This window comes from Macadamia integrifolia, chromosome 10 (assembly GCF_013358625.1).
Source record: "Macadamia integrifolia cultivar HAES 741 chromosome 10, SCU_Mint_v3, whole genome shotgun sequence".
NCBI lineage: Eukaryota > Viridiplantae > Streptophyta > Magnoliopsida > Proteales > Proteaceae > Macadamia > Macadamia integrifolia.
In genome coordinates this window covers 16,100,120-16,123,390 of record NC_056566.1, presented here as the reverse complement: position 1 = coordinate 16,123,390, position 23,271 = coordinate 16,100,120, and the positions used below count along the sequence as shown (strand labels likewise).

The 23,271-nt window shown below is 40.2% G+C and overlaps 3 protein-coding genes and 1 pseudogene across 3 annotated transcripts; 3 read left to right on the top strand and 1 right to left on the bottom strand.

The window, feature by feature from the left end:
• Positions 1 to 552: 552 nt before the first annotated feature.
• LOC122091214 (serotonin N-acetyltransferase 2, chloroplastic-like) lies at positions 553 to 1,509 on the top strand. Its single transcript, XM_042661062.1, has one exon. The coding sequence runs from the start codon at positions 766 to 768 to the stop codon at positions 1,366 to 1,368; it is 603 nt and encodes a 200-aa protein (XP_042516996.1). The 5' UTR covers positions 553 to 765; the 3' UTR covers positions 1,369 to 1,509.
• Positions 1,510 to 11,449: 9,940 nt separating this feature from the next.
• On the top strand, positions 11,450 to 15,759 carry LOC122092251 (probable leucine-rich repeat receptor-like protein kinase At1g35710). Its single transcript, XM_042662584.1, has 4 exons — positions 11,450 to 13,298; positions 13,383 to 14,741; positions 15,425 to 15,480; positions 15,568 to 15,759. The coding sequence occupies exons 1-4, from the start codon at positions 11,450 to 11,452 to the stop codon at positions 15,757 to 15,759; spliced, it is 3,456 nt and encodes a 1,151-aa protein (XP_042518518.1).
• A 1,111-nt stretch (positions 15,760 to 16,870) lies between these two features.
• Positions 16,871 to 20,085, bottom strand: LOC122092250 (annotated as a pseudogene).
• Positions 20,086 to 21,736: 1,651 nt separating this feature from the next.
• Positions 21,737 to 22,647, top strand: LOC122092005 (protein PROTON GRADIENT REGULATION 5, chloroplastic-like). Its single transcript, XM_042662283.1, has 2 exons — positions 21,737 to 22,231; positions 22,328 to 22,647. The coding sequence occupies exons 1-2, from the start codon at positions 21,947 to 21,949 to the stop codon at positions 22,430 to 22,432; spliced, it is 390 nt and encodes a 129-aa protein (XP_042518217.1). The 5' UTR covers positions 21,737 to 21,946; the 3' UTR covers positions 22,433 to 22,647.
• Positions 22,648 to 23,271: the final 624 nt, after the last annotated feature.

The window sequence follows — 23,271 nt, the reverse complement described above, 5'->3', positions numbered from 1 at the left end:
CTGTGTGGGAGAGATCTAGTATTTTCTGAATCCTTATGTAAGGAATTACAAAAGAAATTTTTTCAACAAAGGTGTGAATTAGGAAGGATTAGTCGACAAAGTATGCATCGACGATAGTTGTCCACTCTGAATCCATATCAGGTTTACGTAAGAGAACAATCTCATACATTCTTGATATGTAGATTTAAAATCTATTAAATAAAGAGAGAGAAAATGAATTCCATATCCACGGATTAGGAATGATCTCCTACGTGAACCTCTTGATCCCGTGGATTTAGTTCTGTTTCAGTATTGGTATTGGTCTCTAGCTCTATGTTGATACCGATCCAAATCGGTATCAGAGAGGATCGATACGTATTCACTTTTATGGATTTACCCTTTGCTTTCAGAAAAAGTATATATATATATATATATATATATTTTTTTTTACCGTTTTACCTCTAAAACATAGGGGTAATTGAACCAGATTGATCAGGGATCGGGGATCGGGGATCGGTCTCAAGACTCTCAACCGATACCATTATGATATGGCTGGTACGATGCATTGAAACCATAGGGCGATAGGATACCAAAACTTGAAACCATGCCTGATCCCTTCTCGTATACTCCAACCCCCACAAGAGTACCAACCACAGGTTTCCAATGATCCACCAGAGCCACAAATTCTCAAGATGTGATGCAGCAGAGAAGCAAAGAAACCCATCTCCTTCATGAGGATGTGAAGGTGAGGTTCATCCATCTCTCTTCCTGAGACCAAAAAGAGGAATGCTTCTCCATGGCATCGCCTCCACTCATCCACCTTCATCCATTCACCTCTTCAGATCCCAAAACCACAACTACAACCTCAAACTCACAGTTTCCGCTTCTTCCGCTTCTCAAATCCCATCATCTTCAAAAACCAAATTGATGAAATTCTCAATCTCCGACAAAGAATTAGAATCTAGAGGCTTCCTTCTCAAGCACTCAATGGAAGGTCTCAACTTGGATCACCTCAATCGAGTCTTTGTAGCAGTTGGGTTTCCTCGACGAGACCCAGAGAAGATTCGAGTAGCGTTGGAGAATACAGATACTCTGCTGTGGATGGAGTACTCTAAGACACAGAGACCAGTGGCGTTTGCAAGAGCCACCGGTGACGGCGTCTTCAATGCCATTATATGGGATGTGGTGGTGGATCCGTCGTTCCAAGGTATAGGGTTGGGGAAAGCGGTGATGGAGAGGTTGCTAGAGGAGTTGTTGCAGAAGGGAATTAGTAATATTGCTTTGTATTCGGAACCTAGGGTTTTGGGGTTTTATAGAGCTTTGGGTTTCGCCGCCGATCCAGGCGGGATCCGTGGAATGGTGTACTATCTTAAGAAGAAGCGTAAATGATATAGCCAATTGAACTGCATGCTTATGGCCATTTGCTTCAAAGGTCGACTCCAAGACCCTTAGGCACGGTTTGATAATGATTTTTCATGTTTTTGGGAATATGAATGAATTTTTTGGTATTTAATAAATTTATTTCTCAGACCGTTCACATTGAGATCTACGACATTGACAATGGCGTTAAGAATTACCTTTAAGAATTTTTTAGTGTTTGATAAACCAGTTGTATTTTCTCAATATTTTGGTCCTAACTTGTTTCTAAAAACAGTGAAGCAAATATAACATGTTTCACCATTCACGTTTATTGTATCATAAATTGTCATAAATTTCTGTTTGCATATCTAAAAAAGAGTAGAATGAAATGAATTTATCAAACGCTTTTAAAGCCATTTTTCCGTTTCATGGCACAGAAAAGCTCAGAAACACATTTCTTGGAACGTTATCAAATGTTTGCCTTAGAATTTGATAACCACCAATTGAGGGGAATCTTGACATGAATATTTTGATTCTCAGCCAAAATTAGAATTGGTTCCAATCGATGATACCCCCATCATCTTCCCGCTTTCAATAGCATCTTCGAAACCCAATCTTGTTTTTCTATTTCGTTTAACAAGCAAAACCCTCTATAGATTGAAGATTCTGGGTTGATTTCGTTCTTCTGTTTCGTTCAAAAAGCAAAACACTGGCTGAAAGGGTTCTGTCACTGAAATCTTCTTCTTTGAAAAGGTTTTGTTCTAATATTGTTGGATTCAAATGCTTGAGTTTGTGCCATGGGCTCAGTATTCTTCTATGGGCAGATTGAAAGCCAACTTAAACAATTCAAAATAAATGTTTGATTAAATGTAGAGGGTATTTAACTGTTTATGCTGTTAATCATCCTTTATTTTTTTCTCAAGGGAGCAGCGCTTGGGGATTTGGTAGTGGTGTCAATCGGTCGGGCCGGGTCGGTTTTGGTCGGGCTTAATCGGGTTTAAGTAAACGGACCTAGCTTTGGGAGGCATGGTATGGTTTATAATCGGGCCGGTCGATGTTGGGCTTTAATCAGGCTTCCTTAAACGGGTCTTAACTGGGCCTTAACCGGGCTATGGACATATTTAAGTCTAAACGGACTCAAAACAAGCTTTAAACGTGTCTACCATAAAATTCTTTTCTTAAGTGCGTTGAATGCCCAAAAATATGTGAGGTAAATATTTAATAAAAAAGATAAGTGATATGAGATTATGGTTGTTCTTACAAAGAAAAATAAGAGATTATGACATTTACAACTTACAAAATAAAGCTTAATTAAATCAAATCCTATTACAAAGCAAAGGGTAAGAAAACTTAATTTATTTCTAGCTAGTAGTGGGAAAATAAGAATTTTATGTAATATTAAAGGGGTCGGACTAGGTCGGGCTACAACGAGTTAGTTCAAGCCGGACATATAAATGTGTCGGTTCGATCGGGTGCCTGTTGGGCTAGCTATTTGCACCATGAACGTCCGTTTAATAAACAGTCGGGCCATAAACGTGTCGAGTTCGATCGGTCCTACCGGTGCAGGCTCAGAATTGACACCCCTAGGATTTGGCTCATCTCCAATTCTTGAATTTATCAAATTTTCACCAATTCTTCATCAATGATCGACACCTATCCTTAAAAAGATCCAATGGTCTTTAAAATCTTATCCCCAAACTATCAAACCACATAACCACCAAACCAACAACAATTGCTTAGTACAGTTGTGAGTTGTGGTGGATCAAAAGTCCATGCTCACCATGAAGTCTTGAGTTCGAGCCTCCTGACTGTTATCTACCTCCCCTCCCTATCTATCAAAAAATAAAAAATAAAAGAGTGATTTACATCCCCCTCCCCTATAGTTTGCGTTTATTCCACCCCCTCTCATATGTTTTAAAAAATCTCACATACCTCATGTCACACCTCGTTCACACTGAACCGGGCCAGTGACCGGATTAACACCGGTTAACCCAAACTTGCCAGGATCATCTGATACTGTATTCCACCACAGCATACACACAACTAATAAAAGATTATCAAATCAGCGGAAGACTAGGTTTACCTGTGAATATTCCCATAATACTTGATACCCGAATTGTGATACAATAGTTATATATACATGTGGGCCCGAAGGCATGATATTTACACAATAAAAGTACAATTCACATATCAAGTACATAAAGGAAAGCATTAAAATAATCAGAGTACACAGTTCGGCTCGGTATCAAAGGCTAGAGCTCAGCTCGGCCTCAAAAGTGGAGCTCAGCTCGGCATCAGAACTGCGGTCCCGCAGCACAACTCTCGCACGAGCAGTCAGTGTCGTGCTCTAACTCCTCAGGGGCCCACCAGTCCTCTTCGGGGAACTCGACTGTGGGACCCACCCCGTGCTCCTCATATGTATGACCTGCAAAATCATCTAAAAAAGGGGGTGCACACGTGGGATGAGCTCACTAGCTCAGTAAGTGGTAAGATGGACCACACAGCAGTCCACACAGCAAAACACATCATATGCACTACATGCTACGCAATACATCTTAAATCACATCCACCTAAGCAACATTACTAAGTCTTTGGCATAGTGCTACTACAGCCACAGTGCGCGTATGCTCCGAGTACGAGCCGCGAACTCCATCCCGCGATATGCCCATAGGGCTGTCGGAGAAGGCCCACCGTGAATACTCGGAAAAAAAAAAACATGTCGACCACCGGCTCTCAACAGAAATGTAAATGACTAAAATTAAAGGTGCTGACTCCAGCAATTTAAAAGCAGTACGATTGGCCCTCTTGAATATACCACCGGGGTTGCCGACTGTCCTAATGACCCGTCGGGCGTTATGTCTAACCGCCACAGTGACCCGACAACCGCGACCACTGCTTCCCCCCAAATGGTAACCCAACACCTTAACCCCTGTTGGGAAGGGCCGTAGCACGGGACAGTGAAAATCCTAAACCGCATGCTCCTATATGACAATAGTACGATTGCATAGTGCCACCGCGTCCCATACCATGGGCCACCAATGCACTCGTTTTCAAGCCGACTATGGCGTCTAGTCTATTAATGCATTATGCACAATGATGTCAACATTCAATCACATAAGCATCTCATCACTTAGCATTTAGAAAGTAAACATAGCACACATGCATAACAATGTGGGGATGACTAATCTACATAGCATTTTCATGATGGCATGACTAGACTAGATACAATTAAATGAATGCTAAACAATGCCTTGAAACAAGGCCCAAACGTCCTCTCCCCACTTACTTGTACTGTACAAGGATTCCCGTTCGGTACGGGAGAGATCCGGTGCGAGAAGCGTAGGATTTGGTGAACCTAACATGATTGAGCGGGGTTAGTACTTCACCTTTTTGGAATCAAAATTAACACGATCCTACGACACGATCATGTTTAGAATCCTAAAAGAAGGTCACACGTCCGATTTGGGTCCAATCGGACGTAAAAATCACATTCGGGGCCTCTCAGGTGGGTCAGACAGCCCACCTATCTGGCCCACCGATCTGGCCCACCGGTCTGGACCGTTGGGCAGGTTGGCCCGCCGATTGGGCCAGGGGGCCCTACTAAGACCGACGGGCAGGGTGGCCCGCCGGTTAGCCCACCGGTCTGGCCCACCGGTTGTGCCCGAGGGCCCTGCCCTCTCAGGCGGGTGCCCACAGGCGGGCCAGATGGCCCACCGATCTTGCCCATCGGTCTTGGCCGAAAAATTGTTGTTTCTTTCCAACTTCCTCCATTCTTTGGGGATTCAAATGGGGCTTTTCCCCACCCATTCTTCACACTTTCAATGTCTTATAGGATGGTTCTAACCTAGATCTAGGTTAGATTCAAGTGATGGGAAACCATCTTACCTTCTTTGCTCAAGAACACCTTCAAACCCTCAAAATCACTTCAAACCCACAATGCTTCTCCCACCTTGTCAATACCTCTTCAAATCCTTCAAGATCAACACATAAATCATCTATTAAACCTTAGATTCATCATTTCAAAGGGATTTACAAGATCTCAAGAAACCTTACTCGAATCAAGGGTTTTACTTGGGTATAGTGAATGTTTAAGGAACCCAACTTTGCTTACCTCTAAATGTAGATCTAGTGTTGAAGATCACTCTTCCGGCGCCGGAATGGGAAGATCAAGCTTCGGCGCCGCTGAAATCCTTCTCTTCTTCCTCTTCCTTCTCTTCCCTTCTTCTTCCCTTTCTTTTCTCTCTCCTCTTTTCTATCCTCACCAACGTACGAGTGTCATAAATGAAAAGAAAAGAAAATCATAAATGCTATATATATACTTCTTAAATAACTAAATAGTTCACATGGATGGGTCACTCAGGTGGGTGGGTGCGCCCACCTGTCTGCCCACCTGTCCGCCCACCTGAGGGCCAAAACTTGGAATTTTGACAGAGTTCGGGCCTCGGCGTGAACCCCACCCCTGGCATACGATGTAATATACATATATACCTTAATATACAGCTACAATACTTGCTTTATCCGTACATGGCCTTATGGTAGGTGCATGTACACGGCTTCGGTACTCCCATCTCTTCTGGCACTGGCTCAAACTTGTCGGGCCAACCGGTGTTTAAGGTCACCCTTGCCATCATAGTCCATAAGGAGCCCGCTCTAACTCTCACTGGTTCGGGTCCTGCATAGTTAAACCGGGTCAACCGTGTAATCAGACCGGGTTTAAGAAGTAGGGTTTTACATTTATCCCCCCTTCTGAAAATTTTCGTCCTCGAAATTGCGTACTTGGTTGATAAAAAAGATGAGGGTACTTGGCTTGCATTTCATCCTCTTTCTCCCAAGACGCTTCTTTAAGTGAATGATTAGCCCATCGCACCTTTACATAGGAAATGGAGCGGTTGCGAAGGGTTTTCACCTTTCGGTCCAAAATTTCAGCTGGCTGCTCTGTATAGGTCATGTCAGCTTCAAGGTATTCTGACTCCACGGGTAATACATGAGACGGATCATGAACGTATCGCTTCAGCATTGATACATGGAATACATTATGAACGTCCCCGAGTGAAGGTGGCAGAGCAAGCATGTAGGCTACTGAGTCAACCCGGGCTAAGATCTCAAATGGTCCAATGTATCTTGGGCTCAACTTCCCCTTTCTGTGAAACCTTTGCAACCCTTTAGTAGGAGAGATCTTGAGAAATACCTTTTCTCCTGGCTGAAATTCAATGTCTTTTCTGCGGGTGTCTGCATAGCTCCTTTGACGAGACTGAGCTGCTTTAATCCATTCTCGAATAACATCGACCTTGTCACAAGTCATCTGTATCATTTCAGGTCCTAACATTCGACGTTCGCCTACCTCATCCCAATACAGAGGAGTCCTACACTTCCTACCGTACAATGACCACCGTTGTCACACCCTGTTCACACAGAATCGGACCGGTGATCGGGTTAACACCGGTTAACCCAAACCTACCAGGATCATCTGATACAGTATCCAACCACAGTATACACACAACTAAGAAAGTGTTCATCAGTTCAGCAGAAGGCTTAATTTACCTGTAAATATTCCCATTATACTTGATACCCAAATTGTAATACATAATTAAGTACATGTGGGCCCGCAGGCATGATATTTACATAAAAGAATACAATTTACATATCAAGTACACAAAAGGGATCATCAAAAACACAAAGGGTACAGCTTAGATCGGTATCAAAAGTAGAGCTCAGCTCGGCATCAAAGGTAAAGCTCAGTTCGGTATCAAAACTAAAGCTCAGCTTGGTATCAAAATTACGGTCCCGCAACACAGCCCTCGCACGAGCAATCCGTGCTGTGCTCTAATTCCTCGGGGACCCACCAATCCTCTTCAGGGAATTCAACTGTGGGGCCTGACCCGTGCTCTTCAGGTTGATGACCTGCAAAATTATATAAAAGAGGTGCACACGTGGGATGAGCTCACTAGCTCAGTAAGTGAAAAGAAGGACCACACAGCAGTTCACACAACAAATCACAACCATATGCACTATATGCTATACAATTCATTTTTAATCACTTCCACCTAAACAACATTACTAAGTCTTTGGTTTAGTGCTACTACAACCACAGTGCGTGTATACTCCGGGTACGAGCCGCGAACTCCATCCCGCGATACGCCCATAGGGCTGTTGGAGAAGGCCCACCGCGAGTACTCAAAAAAGTAAAACATGCCAACCACCGGCACTCAACATAAAATAAATGATATAAATTAAAGGTGCTGACTCCAGCAATTTAAAAGCAGTACGATTGGCCCTCTTGAATATACCATCGAGGTTACCGACTGTCCTAATGACCAGTCGGGCGTATGTCTAACTACCACAGTGACCCAACAACCGCGACCACTGCTTCCCCCCAAATGATAACCCAACACCTCAACCCTGTTGGGAAGGGTCGTAGCACGAAAAGATGATAATCCTACACCGCATGCTCCTATATGACATAATACGATTGCATAGTGCCACCGCGTCTCATTCCACGGGCCACCAATGCACTCGTTTCTAAGCTGACTATGGCATCTAGTCTATTAATGCATCATGCACAATGATGTCAACATTCATCACATAAGTATATCATCATTTGGCATTAAGAAATAAACACAGCACACGTGGCATAAAATATGAGGATGGCTAAGCTACATAGCATTTGCATGATGACATGGCTAGTCTAGATACAATTAGATGAATGCCAAACAAGCCTTGAAACAAGGCCAAACGCCCTCTCCCCACTTACCTGTAGTGTACAAAGACTCACGCTTGGTACGGGTGAGATCCGATGCGAGAAGCATAAGATTTGGTAAACCTATCATGAGTGAATGGGGTTAGCATTTCACCACTTTAGGGTCAAAACTAACAAGATTTGATGACAAAATCATGTTTAGAATCCTAAAAGAAAGTCGCACGTCCGTTTTGGGTCCATTTGGACGTAAAAATCACGTTGGGAGCCTCTCTGGTGGGTCGGACAGCCCACCTGTCATGACCCACCAGTCAGACCCACCGGTCATGACCGGCGGGCAAGTCTGCCCACCGATTGGGCTCACCGGTTAGCCCCGAGGGCCCTGCTAGGACCGACGGGCAGGTTGGCCCGTCGGTCAGCCCACCGATTGGGCCCGTCGGTTGGCCCCGAGGGCCTGCCCTCTTAGGCGGGTGCCCTCAGGCGGGCCATTTGGCCCACCGGTCTTGGCGGGAAAATGTTATTTTTTTCAAACCTTTCCCAACCTTTGGAGAATCAAATGGGGTTTTTCCAAACCCATTCTCCACACATTCAAGGTCTCATAAGATTGTTCTAACCTAGATCTAGGTTAGATTTAAGGAATGGAAGCCATCTTATCTTCTTTGCTCAAGAACTCGTTCAAAGACCCCAAAATCACTTCAAATCACCAATGCTCCTCCAACCGTGGAAACACTTCTTCAAATCCTTCAAAATCAACACATAAACCATCTATTAAACTTTAGATTCATCATCTCAAGGGGGATTTACGAGACCTCAAGAAACTCTACCCAAATTAAGGGTTTCATTTGGGTATGGTGAAAGTTTAAGGAACCCAGCCTTTGCTCACCTCTAAACGTAGATCTCGTATTGGAGATCACTCTTCCGGCGTCGGAATGGGAAGATCAAACCTCGGTGTCGCTGAAATCCATTTCTTCTTCCTCTTCTTTCCCTTCTTTTCTCTCTCCTCTTTACTCTTCTCACCAAACGCCCGAGTGTCATAAATGAGAAAAAAAAAGGAAAACATAAAGATAGCTATTTATACCTTTTAAAACATCTTGTAACCTCATGGGTGGGTCATTCAGGTGGGCGGATGCACCCACCTGTGACCGCCCACCTGAGGGCCAAAAATTGGCCAACAAGTGGGAGTTTGATGGAATTCGACTCTCGGCATGAATCTCACTCTCGGCATAAGGTATATTATACGTACGCACTTTAAGATACGGTTACATACCTGCTTTATCTGTACATGGCCTTATGATACATGCATGTACACGGCTTGGGTACACCCGTATCCTCTGGCACTTACTCGAAATTGTCTGGCCAGCCGGTGTTCAAAATCACCCTTGCCATCATGGTCCATAAGGAACCCACCTTAACCCTCTCCGGTTCGGGTCCTGCATGGTTTAACCGGGTCAACCTTGTAATCAGACCGGGTTTAAGAAGTAGGGTATTACACTATTCCTTCTTTTTTCTTCCTTTTTCAACACTCTCCAGTTTAGTTGAAGTTTTGTTTATCAATCTCACTGAAGATTTGTATCCATGGTAAATTCTCATAGGTTAATAATATCTACCCAAGAAGTGATAATAAAACCCTAGATATTCAAGAGCTTTGTTTACTTTATAAATTCAAATTTGTCCTCTGTCATTCATGCAAGCTTTACTGTCTAAATCCCTTCCCTGATAATTAATCTGTAAACATGGAATTTGGATATGTGTGGCCAAATCTCTCATATGTTCAGTGCATGAAAATGATTATGTTGATTTTTTTCTTACCTTGTTCTATTTTGAGAACAAAGCGAGAGAGAGAGAGAGAAAGAGAGAATTGAGATTTTCGAGTAGAATCAAAGGAGGAGTCCGCTTATATTGGATTTTTATTTTTTATTTATTTATTTATATAAAAAAATTTATTAGACAAGTTAAGTAATCACATCCGTCATCTCTCTATCCTAAAAATTAGGAATCAATTACAATATAAAAAACTAATAGGTAGTTTAGATTAATCTAATATTAAATGGACGATTAATATTAGGCAAAATGGTAGCGGTATGTATAGAAAAATAGAAATGCAGAACGTCTGGAGCCCGGTGAATGTTCACGTAAGTAATATGATTGACACGTGTTAAATATGTTAATCCTGCTAACAGAGTTGTAAACAGTTACAACTCTATTTAATATTATTAATATTTAAATAAATAAATAATAAAAATCCCAATATAAACGGACTCCTCCTTTGATTCCGCTTAGAAATCTTGATCCTCTCTCTCTCTCTTCTTGCTTCTTCTTCAAAGTCGTTCCTTCCTTCTTTTTCCTTTTTCGGCGCTTTCCAATCTAGTTGAAGTTTTGTTTATCAATCTCACTGAAGATTTGCATCCATGGTAAATTCTCATAGGTTAATAATATCTACCCAAGTAATAATAATAAAATCCTAGATATTCAAGAGCTTTGTTTACTTTATAAATTCAAATTTGTCCTCTGCCATACATGCAAGTTTTACTGTCCAAATCCCTTCTCTGATGATTAATATATAAATATGGTATTTGGATATGTCTGGCCAAGTCTCTCATATGCTCAATGCCTGAAAATAGTTATATTGATTTTTTTCTTACCTCATCCTATTTTGAGAGCAAAGCAAAAGAGAGAGAGAATTGAGATTTCCCAGTAGAATCGAAGGAGTCTGCTTATATTGGATTTTTATTTTTTATTTATATGAAAAAAAATTTAGACAAGTTAAGTAACCACATACGTCATCTCTCTACTCTAAAAACTAGGAATTAGTTGCAATTTAAAGAACTAATAGATGGTTTAAATTAATCTAATATTAAATGGACGGTTAATATTAAAAGAAAGCGAAAATAAGATTACAATACGTACGTACTGCTACCACTCACCCAAAAAAAAAAAATAAATAAGATTACAATACCTACGTCCTGCTACCATTCGCCCTAATTCGAAGGCATTGTTTGGCCACCAAGTATAAAAACTCAATGGGCACTCACAGGCCCAGTGGGCCCCACTGTGTACGTACAAATTATTACGGATGGGGTTTCTTCTCGTAGATGAAGACACTCGGCATCAACTGACCGTTAGGAGCTCGCGCCAAATAAGACAAAAGATAACTACATTTTAAATTGTTTAAACTTTCTTAAAAACCTCTCAAAGTCTCATCTCTTGGCGAATAGCGGAAGTGCAGGATCTCAGAATCTCTGGGTACCCTCTTTAGCTTTCCCAATTTGTCCATTCCTCCATCCTTGCCACACTGTCCACACGTTTTGACTCTCTCTCTCTCTCTCTCTCTCTCTCTCTCTGTGTTTGTTCTGTACTATAAAGTTTAATCTAAGCAAGGAGATGATCAGTAGGTACAGAAACTATAAATATCAGATAATGTCTCCAAGTCAGAAACATTCTATTCTTCTTCTCCAACTTCTTTTTCTCCTCTTCCTTTCAATGAAGATAGCATCATCAGCAAGAACAGAGGCCAAAGCTCTGCTCAAATGGAAGTGGAAGAACAACTTATGTTCTTCTTCTCTTGATTCATGGTCCTCCACCACCATCACCAATTGCTGTAACTGGACCGGCATTGTCTGCAATGGTGCCGGAAGTGTTTCTGAGATAAACCTCTCAAACTCAAATCTCACCGGGACACTTGACCAGCTCAACTTCCCATCACTACCAAATCTGACCCTCTTGGATCTCAGCTCCAACAATCCCCAGGGTTCGATTCCCTTCCGCATTGGTAATATATCCAAGCTCATTGTATTGAACCTTGGAAACAATAGTTTCAGCGATTTCATCCCCTCGGAGATAGGGCAGTTGTCGGCGCTACATGTTCTTGACCTCAGCGGCAACAATTTGGTCGGTCCAATTCCTTATCAGCTCAGCGATCTTCAAAATGTTAGGCACTTGAATCTTGGATCCAATTACTTGGAATCCCCTGTTTCATCTAAGTTCATTGGAATTCCTCATTTGACATACCTAAGCTTATTTCTCAATTCACTTACAGAATTCCCTTCTTTCATTCTCCGCTGCGAAAATCTGATTTACCTTGATCTCTCACTGAACAACCTGACGGGTCCTTTACCAATCTCACTCGTAACCAGTTTACCCAAGATTCAATACCTCAATCTTACTGAGAATTTCTTAGAAGGATCATTACCTGCAAACCTGTCCAAGCTCACCAGTCTCAAAGATCTACTTCTAGGGGTCAACAGATTCGTCGGAGGTATACCTGCTGAGATTGGTTTGTTTCACAGTCTTCGTGTTCTCACATTAAACAATAATTCACTGGGAGGACATATTCCTGCTTCTCTAGGCCAACTCAGTATGCTTCATTTACTTGATCTCCATGCTTCTGGACTGGATTCTACTATTCCTCCTGAGCTTGGCAATTGCACTAACCTCTCCTTCCTAGACCTTTCAATAAATTCACTCACTGGGGTCTTACCTTCTTCCCTGTCAAATTTGAAAAAGATATCTGCTTTAGGTATGTCTAGTAACTTGCTTTCAGGAGAGATTTCACCTTTCTTCATTTACAGTTGGACTCAATTAATCTCCTTGCAACTTCAAAACAATTCCTTCACTGGAAAGATTCCTCCAGAGATTGGCAGGTTGCAACAGCTCAAATACCTCTTCCTCTTCATTAATCAGCTAACAGGGTCCATCCCACCTGAGCTAGGAAACCTCAAAGGTTTATTGGAGTTAGACCTCTCAATGAATGCATTCACAGGTCCAATACCTCCCACATTGTGGAACCTAAAACAGCTTCAACTTCTAAATCTTTTTTACAACAATCTAACTGGTACAATTCCACCGGAAATTAGGAACCTGACATCTCTAGTGGTGCTTGATCTCAATGACAATCAACTGCAAGGGGAGTTGCCAAACACCATATCTCACCTTGAGAATCTTCAGATACTTTCCTTGTTTAACAACCATTTCTCTGGTATCATCCCAAGGGATTTGGGAAGTAGAAGTTCCTCTTTGGCTAATTTTGGCATTTCTAACAACAGCTTTTCTGGTGAGCTACCTCCAAGGTTATGTAGTGGCTTCTCCCTTGAAAAATTGACAGTTCAGTATAACAATTTTACTGGGCCACTGCCAGATTGCTTACAGAATTGTTCAGAACTAATCAGAGTTCGTTTAGAAGGGAACAGATTCACCGGGGACATATCAAAGGCATTTGGAGTACACCCAAATCTTGTTTACATCAATATCAGTTGGAATCAATTCTCAGGTACGCTCTAGCCGAAGTGGGGAAAATGTGAAAGTCTTACTTATTTTCACATTGATGGGAATCAAATTGGAGGCAATATTCCAGCTGAGATTGGGAGTCTGAACCAATTGCATGACCTAAGCCTGTCTTCAAATGAATTGACTGGAGATATTCCATCTGAATTGGGGAATTTAGATTTGTTATTCAATCTCAACCTGAGCAACAATCACTTAACAGGGATGATCCCCTACAAAATTGGGAGTTTGAATAAACTCCAACATTTGGACTTCTCAGGAAATGCATTAACAGGCAATATTCCTGGGGTACTTGGAATTTGCATCAACCTAGTGATGTTGAACTTAAGCAACAACAAGTTATCTGGTGAAATACCACTTGAGTTGGGCTATTTAGTTGCATTGCAGTCATTCCTAGATCTTAGCACAAATTCACTATCAGGAGGAATCCCTCCAGACCTTGGGAATCTGAACTCATTGGAGAATCTCAATCTTTCCCATAACAACCTCTCAGGCAGAATTCCAACAGAATTATCCAGAATGTCAAGTCTACCATATATTGACCTTTCCTTCAACAAGTTGAGCGGCGAGGTACCAACCGGAGGCATTTTCCAACAAGCACCTGAAGCGGCCTTCATCGGAAATGCAGGCTTATGTGGAAAAGCAGATGGGTTGCCACCTTGTAATTCCAATGTCATCAGAAAATCCAGAAAGTATGGTATAAATGTACTTATAGCTGCCATTATTCCTGTTTTTACCATTTTTTTTTTAGGAACCATCATTACTGGACTCCTGATCATAAGAAGGAAACTAGAACAACCATCTGAAGATATGGAAAGTTGCAAAGAGGATGAGACACCTCTCACATTGATTTGGGAAAATGATGGGAGATTCAAATTCACTGATGTTGTCCATTGTACTGAGATCGATGAGAAGTATTGCATTGGGAAAGGAGGGTTTGGGAGTGTTTACAAAGCAGTGTTGCCAACAGGTCAGATTGTCACCATTAAACGACTAAAATTTCCAGATTCAGGTGATATCCCAGACACAAATCGACAAAGTTTTGTGAATGAAATCCGCAACTTAAGAGATGTAAGACACCGAAATATAATTAAACTGAATGGATTTTGTTCAATGGAGGGTTGCTTGTGTTTGGTGTATGATTATGTAGAGAGGGGCAGTCTGGGAAAGATTTTGTATGGGAAGGAAGGTGTGGAGGAGCTGGACTGGTTGAAGAGAATGAAGATTATCCAAGGGGTGGCCCATGCAATTGCTTATTTGCACCATGACTGTGTTCTGGCAATGGTTCACCGGGATATAACTGTTAATAATATTTTGCTTGGGTCAGGGTTTGAACCTCGGCTTTCTGACTTTGGAACAGCAAAGTTAGTGAGATCTGATTCATCCAACTGGACGGACATTGTAGGATCTTACGGTTACATGGCTCCAGGTAAGCTACATTTTCATGCATCTTAGTTTTGTTACTAATTTTGACTATGCTTGATTGCGGAGATGATATTGTCCTAATCCAGTATAAGGACTTACACAACTGTTTGGAAACAGGAGAATTGGGTGTGCACTTATCCTGCAGTCTAGTATAGTCAATCCCTACCTAACCTGAAACTATGTTTGTTGGGCAGGAACAACTTCCACTGGTAAGTTGTGGCCTAAACCCCTCTAGCTCCCAAATTTGGCAACCCAAACCCCAAAAGATCACAATAGGTTTTACTCTCTTAGGTAAAGAAGGGTGGACTTCAATCCCTAGGCAGATGCTTTATAAAAGGGCTTCCTATCCTTCTTTTACTGTCCCATTTCAGTATTGTTGATTTGCTTTCTAATACTAAATGATGTTGTGATGACCACCCCCCCCCCCCCACAAAAAAAAAAAAGTAACCATTTTTATCAGAAGAATTTGAAGGTCCCTACTCCAAGGCTGTGAACAAGTGAGGCAAGAATGAGTTCACTTCATGTTTTAGTCCAAAACTATGCCTACAATTTCACACTAATTTTCATTTAATTTTCAGTTGTTAAAGCATAGATTTTCAGTTTTCATATTTATGTCTCTTTAATGAATACATATAAAAGCATTTGATTTATGCATACAATCTTATTTCTCATTGTCTTGATGTGCAGAGGTTGCATTGACAATGAGGGTCACAGAAAAATGTGACACTTATAGCTTTGGGGTGGTAGCATTGGAAATTATGATGGGAAGGCACCCAAGAGAATTCATATCTTCTTTGTCGGTGTCATGATCTAATGATGATGATATGCAGTTGATGGATTTGTTGGACCAAAGGCTTCCTCCTCCCACAGGTCAATTGGCAGAAGATCTGGTTTTTATAGTTAGAATGGCCCTATCATGCAAAAGTGTTGATCCTGAGTCACGACCTACCATGTGTTTCATGGCAAAAGAGCTATCTATTCACACTCAGGCATATCTGGACTATTTAACAGAATCACCCTGAGAAAATTGATGTGGTGAATATTGTTAATCCATGATAATTAGAATTTGTTTTCTGAATTATTGAATGATATGCTTTTATTTATTCACTGAATGATCCCACTCACACCCTGGCATGCTCTCTACACATTTATATCCCATCGAAAGGCTATTGTCTCCATGGACAAGGAAATGTTTTTCCTCATAAATTCACCATCAGCTAAGAAAGACATGATCTTAAGTAACTCAATTATACCCATGGTCTGAAAACTTTGGCCAAGGATTCTGCCCTTTTTGCCTGCCTTCAATGAGCTTACTTCCCCTCTATTATGAGTTCAATGTCGACACATGACTGTCATTACTTAAGGTGTTAGATATCTTGCAACCTCTACAAACACACAGACACATGTTTGAAATCCTTATGATGTTGAACTTTAATTTAATTAGTTGAGAGTCTTGAGACTCATCAAGTTGGTCTCTGGATTTTAAGATGGACAGCAAGAACCCTAATCTGTCCATATTGGTTTGCTGTCTACAACCTTGATTTAGCTTTAATTTAACCAAATTCAGAGTACAATAAGTAGGGAGTCATTATTTTTCAATGGGATCCTACACATATAGATTTGAGGTCTTATAAGAGGAAATATGAAGCAAAATGTTTTGAAAATTATGCTCACCTATTTGGCCAGGCTAATGTAAAGTAAAAAATGGGTTTAGGGATGTCTAGGGCCTAGATGATCCTACTTTGTAGTTGTTTGGAGAGCTCCAAAAATATTTCACTAACACTAAGATCATGAAGAGGAAGGGGAGTTGTCCTTTCATCTTTGTGGGTGTCTAGGTGTAGGAGATGAAATGGTGAAGTGTGGATCATGTTGTTTTAAGTATTGTATATGGTCATACTATTGGACATTTGAGTTGATTGATCATTTGTTGAAGTTGCTGTAAACAGGCAATATTGTTTATAGAATCAGGTCCTTAAATTGTATGAAGAAATTTAATTTTCATATTTTTCCTTTTATAAGTTACACCATGAGGTGAATAGTTCTCATTTCACAACATGAGCGGCAAAATTTTATCTTAACAGCGAAGTGTCACACTTTTAGCTACTATGTACACTACAACTCTATTTCAGGTGTCTATAACATTTGAAGGCACCATAACTGAACAAAAGAAGAACTTTCAAGAAGAGGAAAATGAGGAGTGGCAGCCAAGGGCCTAAAGGCATGACTGCACTGTTTAAGAATAGGTCCAGCTTGCTTAGGCAAGAAAGGGTCCATCCAAATCCAAACTAAAGAGAAAATAGATGCAAGAAGAATTGACCACAGAACAACAATGGTTGGTGTCCTGTTTTTCCTCCCCATCAATCCTTTGAGGAAAGGACAGAGGTGACCAATAACCCAGAAAGCCAAAAATAACTTCCCAAATAAGAAGCCCCGAGAGTCAAATCCATTATTAATGGCATCAGACACTCCAGCCACAACTCCAACCATATTCAGGATAATTAGTGTGGTTGGTGGAATGAGAAGGGTGGTCCATTTGAAGAGATACAGCTCCCCCAACTCATAATCCTCTGCAGACTTTGAAGTTACAGTGAAGTTGATTTCCAATATGTTCAGAAAATTTAGAAGGGTATGATAAGTTTTCCAATGAAAAGGCAGGCAGCAGGAATAGTGCAGGCAAGCAAAGGGATGGAAGTGAATGGGTAAACAATGGTGTTAGTATAAGCATGCCTCTCCAACCACTTCAATTTCCCTCCATGGCTATACCAAAGAGGGCAGTGAGGGCTAAGGAATATTTCAACTGACCCAAGAGCCTACCTCAGAAGAAAGATTTATTGGAGCTGAAACCTTGAAAGCAACTCTCTTGGGCACCCATTACCTGACTTCCAACCTCTGTAGTGCATCTTGAACCCTGTCAATATCTCTTCTCACTGATCCATAAATCCTCCCAATCTTTTAAAAGAAAAGAATTACAAAATTATTAGAACTTGAACCACATAGAATTTACAGGAGTGATTGGATTAGCTTATGCAATGGTTTATCCTTATGGTTAACAATTTTAAAATCCCTACTTGTTTCTATCATGAATTTTCACTAATGACTGTGTTTGTAGTAGTCTTAGTATTCCAAGTTTCATTTGACTTAACATAAAAAATTAAAACTATATTACATTTACAAGATTAATGATTAAAAAAATCCTTTTTTACAATTATAAAGCGAATATATACACAAAATTTACTGAAATATTCATATAGTCCCTGAAAAAAATTCCCATATGAACCCATCAATTCGTCGCTGGCCTTATGAGAACATTCATGGTGGGCCGATTCCTCCAGATATAAGGTCTTTTACTGGTCTTTCGGAATCAGTCCATTTGTGCAAGCGATAGAATATAAGATATCTTATCCCAACAAAATATTAAGAAAAGAGAAATCATTGGGAAAAGAAAAGGAAAGGAGTTAGTTGTTTGTTTCGACGGAAAATATTGAAAACTGAAGGTATCGTTTGTATCAGTTGGGAGGAAAATTTGATGGAAGAAGAGATCCACATTTTTTATTATCAAAGAATATGAAGCAAAGGTAGGAGAATTAAAAATTCTCTTCTCCCACTCAACATGAACAGGTCCAACGTCCAGTTGTCAACTCAAGAGTTTTGATACCTCTTGGCAAGTCTCCTTAATGACACGTGTTTTTAAAAAGTTAATAAGTCTAACTAGAAAGATCTCTCTCACATGAACTTTCAACACATGCTTTGAAGATTCTATGGAATCATTAATGTTCAAATCCACTTCATTTACCCATGGTTTTGAAACCAGGAATCTGATATGGAAGAAAAAAAATTAGTCAAAATTAAAGACTAATGTATTCATAGTCGATTTCAAAATGGAATTTGAGAATCAAAATCAACCAAAATTGGGGTCAACCAATTTCACTGATTGTGATTCGATTCTTTTTCAAACCACAACTCTATAGGGAGAGGTTTCCTTCCGCCGCCCAAGTGCAATTTAGGGCCAATGAGGGAATCCCTTTCGGCTCCGAGTATAAGGGTGGGGGCATTTATGATATATTATCCTCTCACATGAAATAAGAGCGATATATGAGGAGATGTGCAATTTTATTTTTGAGTTGTCGATGTGAGAAGTTGTAGAAACGCAACCCTAAAATGATGCAAAAGATAATAGAAAACACAAGAACAAATAATACATACAGATTTACGAGGTTTGGCAAGTTTGTCTACGTCTTTGGTGAGATGAGATTCTATTTCACTATTAATGGAAAATAGGGTTACAGTGCTCGTCCTGACACCTCTCAGTATTACTTGCATTACACAAAAAGAAACTCTCGCTACCTATATATAGTGAATATCAAGAAAATATAAAATTGCCCTTAAATAAAAAATTCGAGCTAGTCCTGCCTATCGAGGTGCCTACTCTAGTACTTCCTGGATTAAACTATGACGGAATACAAGACATTGTACACCAATACTAAATATCATCATGATATAATCTAATACAATCAATATGTATTGATATCGATATCAATATTGTCCACGATCAACATCAATGCCGATACCGTGAACTAAATCCCTAGTTTTAAGTGTTCTCGAAGAGCCTAAATTTTCAATAGGTGATGAAATAATATGATGTAAAGAGGAGGGCCATGAGCCACATAACTTGAGAATTACAATCCAATTTCTCAATCTGTAAAGAAAGAGAACCACATTTTGGTATGTACTAGAATGGTAGGAACGTAGGAAACACCGGTTGATGTATACTTTGAAAGGGTCCCACTGCTACCAGGGTTTCACATGTGCTTGATAGAAACTTCATCGGATGTTCTTGGCCGTCCAATTTGATGCGTCCTTACTGGACAGTCAAAGAAATGTCAATTAAGGAACTTAAAAAGATCTTTCTCGATGGACGGTAGAGGGTAAAGGCGTTGGAAATGAAACCAGACCGGTTGCAACGATCGAAACTGATCGACCTGAACCGAAACTGACCAACCGAACTCTTATTAGTCCAGTATTGATTTTGGTTTTAAGAAGCGGTTGAAAGACAAAACAGTCCGAACTAGTTGATAAAATTGATTGAAACCAATTATTTGGATCGAAATCAAAAGAAAACCAATATAATATTCAATATGTTTTATGGGAAAGAGAACTTTGTTTGGCAGTGTGGTCCTTATACCACACCAGGGAGGGCGGGGGGGTGGCGTGGGGTTGGGGGCCTTGAAATGACTCCCCTGTCCCCGCGAATGTGAAAGTCTTGTTCCTGTTGATGCTATCATGCGTAATATGATTGGCACCCGTGCTGGCATAAGGGCCATGTTGCTAGGCAGAGAACCATCTACCATGTTTGATGGGATTAAAAACATCATGTTGCTAGCTTAGGAAACACCTACACAACTGGTGGGAAAGATCATGTTGCCGCCATCCACCATGAGTTGAAGATGCTCCCCTAGCATCCTTCCAATAGTCTGCACACTAGTGTATCTGCACTAGCAAAGTAGCGTTCTTTCTCCTATGTTTAATATTTGGTAAAATGTTTTCTGTCCAAAAGCATGGTCGACGTCAGCATTCCCATCTCTCTCTCTCTCTCTCTCTCTCTCTCTCTCTCTCTCTCTCTCTCCAACACTCATATGAAATGACTCCCCTGTCCCTAGTGAATGCGAAAGTCTTGTTCCTATTGATGCTATCGTGCATAATATGATTAGCACCCGTGCTGGCATAGGGGTCATGTTGCTAGGCAGAGAACCCTCTACCATGTTTGATGAAATTAAAAACACTATGTTGTTGGCTTAGGAAACACCTAGACAATTGGTGGAAAAGACCATGTTGCCCCCATCCACCATGAGTTGAAGATACTCCCCTAGCATCCTTCCAATGGTCTGCACACTAGTGTGTCTGCACTAGTAAGGTAGCATTCTTTCTCCTATGTTTTATATATAGTAAAATGTTTTCTATCCAGAAGCATGGCCAACACCAGCATTCCCATGTCTCTCTCTCTCTCCAACACTCCTATAAAATGTTGTTTAGGAGGAGAAAAACACATGAAGCACTAGTGTAGGCCACACTCCTGAACATAGAACACTTTCCTTTTTATATATGTATGAAAAATGGAGATTGAAATACTAGACCGACATAAGAAATCAATAAACAATAACTCAACCTTATCCCAATTAAATGGATCTAATTAAAAGCAACAAGAGAAAAATAAAATGTAAAAGAGAAAGGACCACAACATAACAACTCAGTAAAATATCATTTAAATGGGTCAAATACATGGATTCTTACCCTACACTTTGATCTATTTGAGTTCATACTTGGAACAAAACCTAAGTTATGCATGTCTTTCTACACTGCTTCTCCTATGGTTATTTTAGGCTTACCTCTAGCTTTTTAATTCTTTCAATTTAAATCAATTCACTCTTCCTTATTGGTGCAGCCCTATGCCTCTAGTTTTTTGTGTCTTTTTAGGCCGCGTTGAACATGACTATATCACCTTAGGCAACTTTTCGAAACTTATAATGAATTGAAATAATTTCCAATTCAGCTCTAATATGATCATTATTTACTTTATCATTTCTAGTTTTGCCATAGATCATTCTACTACACATAGCTTATCTATATGACACTTATTAATTGTTGAGCATTCAATCTTGTATATCATAGACGTTATACGAATTCAATAATGAACCAACCCTAACTGAATCGATACCAGACCGAAACAAAACCGACCGAACACCTTATTAATCCGACTTGGGTCTGACCCAATATAATACATAAAATTGAAGGGAAAAATACAAATTCCCAAATCAACCGTTTACACCCCTAGTTGCCTGGCACTAGGACAGTAGGCCCCGTGACAGAAGATGCCAAGTGCTCGGCCCAAGAAGCCTTCCGCGGACCAAATAAGACTTGAGATAGGGACCATCAGACTTTTTAATTTTCTCAATGTCAAGAGATACGGAACAGTTCTCTATAAAACCAATGCACCTCGTCCATGTAAAAATCACATCTACAAACCAACCCTTCAACTTGAACGTGTGGCTTCCTTTCCCCCTCTCTCTCTCTCTCTCCCCTTCTCTCTCACATCCAATCGTAAACCAGAGGCTCTCTCTCAACTTTACACCCAACCTCTCAAAAACAGAGGAAACACTTTCTCACTATTGTGTAACTGAAAAGCTAGCTAATCCTCTGTTCTGTTCTTCTTCAATGGCTACTTCAATTTCTGCAACTGGGTTCAAAACAGGTCTTCTTCCTTCTTCTTTCCATGGAAGCTGGGGGACTTCCTCCTTTGTTGGTGAAGATTACACAGCCCTTGCAAAGTCAGTACCCAGATGGGTTCGTGTGGCTAAGCCAGTAAGGTCACAACCAGTTATGAAGAACGTTAATGAAGGAAAAGGTGTGTTTGCTCCAGTTGTTGTTTATACCCGCAATCTCATTGGGAAGAAGCCATTCAATCAGATTAGAGGAAAAGCCATTGCCTTACACTCACAGGTACCCAATTAACAAACTTTCTTCTTCTTTGATTTCCCATTTTCTTCTGTGACAGGAAAAATTCAAGCTTTAATATTTTTTTTTTCCCCATTTCAGGTAATCACTGAATTCTGTAAATCGATAGGGGCAGATGCAAAACAAAGACAAGGATTGATTCGATTGGCAAAGAAGAATGGAGAAAGGCTTGGATTCCTTGCTTAATTGATGAAAAATATTGTATTTCCATTATGGTTCTTTAAACATTCCAATAAGTTCAGATGCATATACAGTTCTAATTTTATTTTTTCCCCCTGAGATCAGATTGTAAACTAGAACAGAGAGGAGTATAGACTGTCCTCCATCACATGTGATCTTTGTTTTCCTCATTTGCTTGTCATTTGTTCTTCCATTAAGATAAAAAAAAAATTGTTCTGTTATGATGGGCTTCTGTGGATGTTTCAATTTTCACATTTTCTTTCATGATTTGATCAAAGGATAGCCACTACAATTTGCAAGAAAAATAACCAATCGTGAGGAATTAATGCGGACTACCACAAACCCAGATCACCACTGTATATCTGATACCAAAACCACATTGAAATAAGGAAGCCTAGTCACAGAGCATAACTGTGTTGATATTCACCTAAAGCACCAATTGCTTTGTGATTATTAACTGTTATCACAACTCACAACATTGATCTGAGTTTGAGGTTTCTTATAAAATCAGTTCTGTCTCTACGTCCATTATCTACATAATGATCCTGCTCATTTCATTGTAAACTTGTTCTCTGATTATGTTTGTTTCCATGCAAGAAGGCAAAAAAAAGATAAAATTCCTTGTAAAATAAGATTTTTCATTGTTTGTTTTGATGTAAAATGGAAAAAAAGAAACGAAAGCATTGATATATTATTAATAAAAAATCTACATAGAAGAAACATTCATGTGAAATATCATTTGTACCAAATTTTGTTTCCATGAAACAGAAGGGGCCTTTAAATAAAATTCTATATGAATTGTTTCTCAAATTTCTGCTTTTTTAATCAAAATAAAACCCACCCCC

Bases quoted from the DNA above. Each gene is read 5' to 3' on its own strand.
- LOC122092005 (XM_042662283.1), top strand. From the start codon at position 21,947: ATGGCTACTTCAATTTCTGCAACTGGGTTCAAAACAGGTCTTCTTCCT. The intron at 22,232-22,327 runs GTACCCAATTAA...TCCCCATTTCAG, and splicing joins CCATTGCCTTACACTCACAG to GTAATCACTGAATTCTGTAA.
- LOC122092251 (XM_042662584.1), top strand. From the start codon at position 11,450: ATGTCTCCAAGTCAGAAACATTCTATTCTTCTTCTCCAACTTCTTTTT. The intron at 13,299-13,382 runs GTACGCTCTAGC...GCAATATTCCAG, and splicing joins CAGTTGGAATCAATTCTCAG to CTGAGATTGGGAGTCTGAAC. The intron at 15,481-15,567 runs GTAGCATTGGAA...GATGATATGCAG, and splicing joins ACACTTATAGCTTTGGGGTG to TTGATGGATTTGTTGGACCA.
- LOC122091214 (XM_042661062.1), top strand. From the start codon at position 766: ATGCTTCTCCATGGCATCGCCTCCACTCATCCACCTTCATCCATTCAC.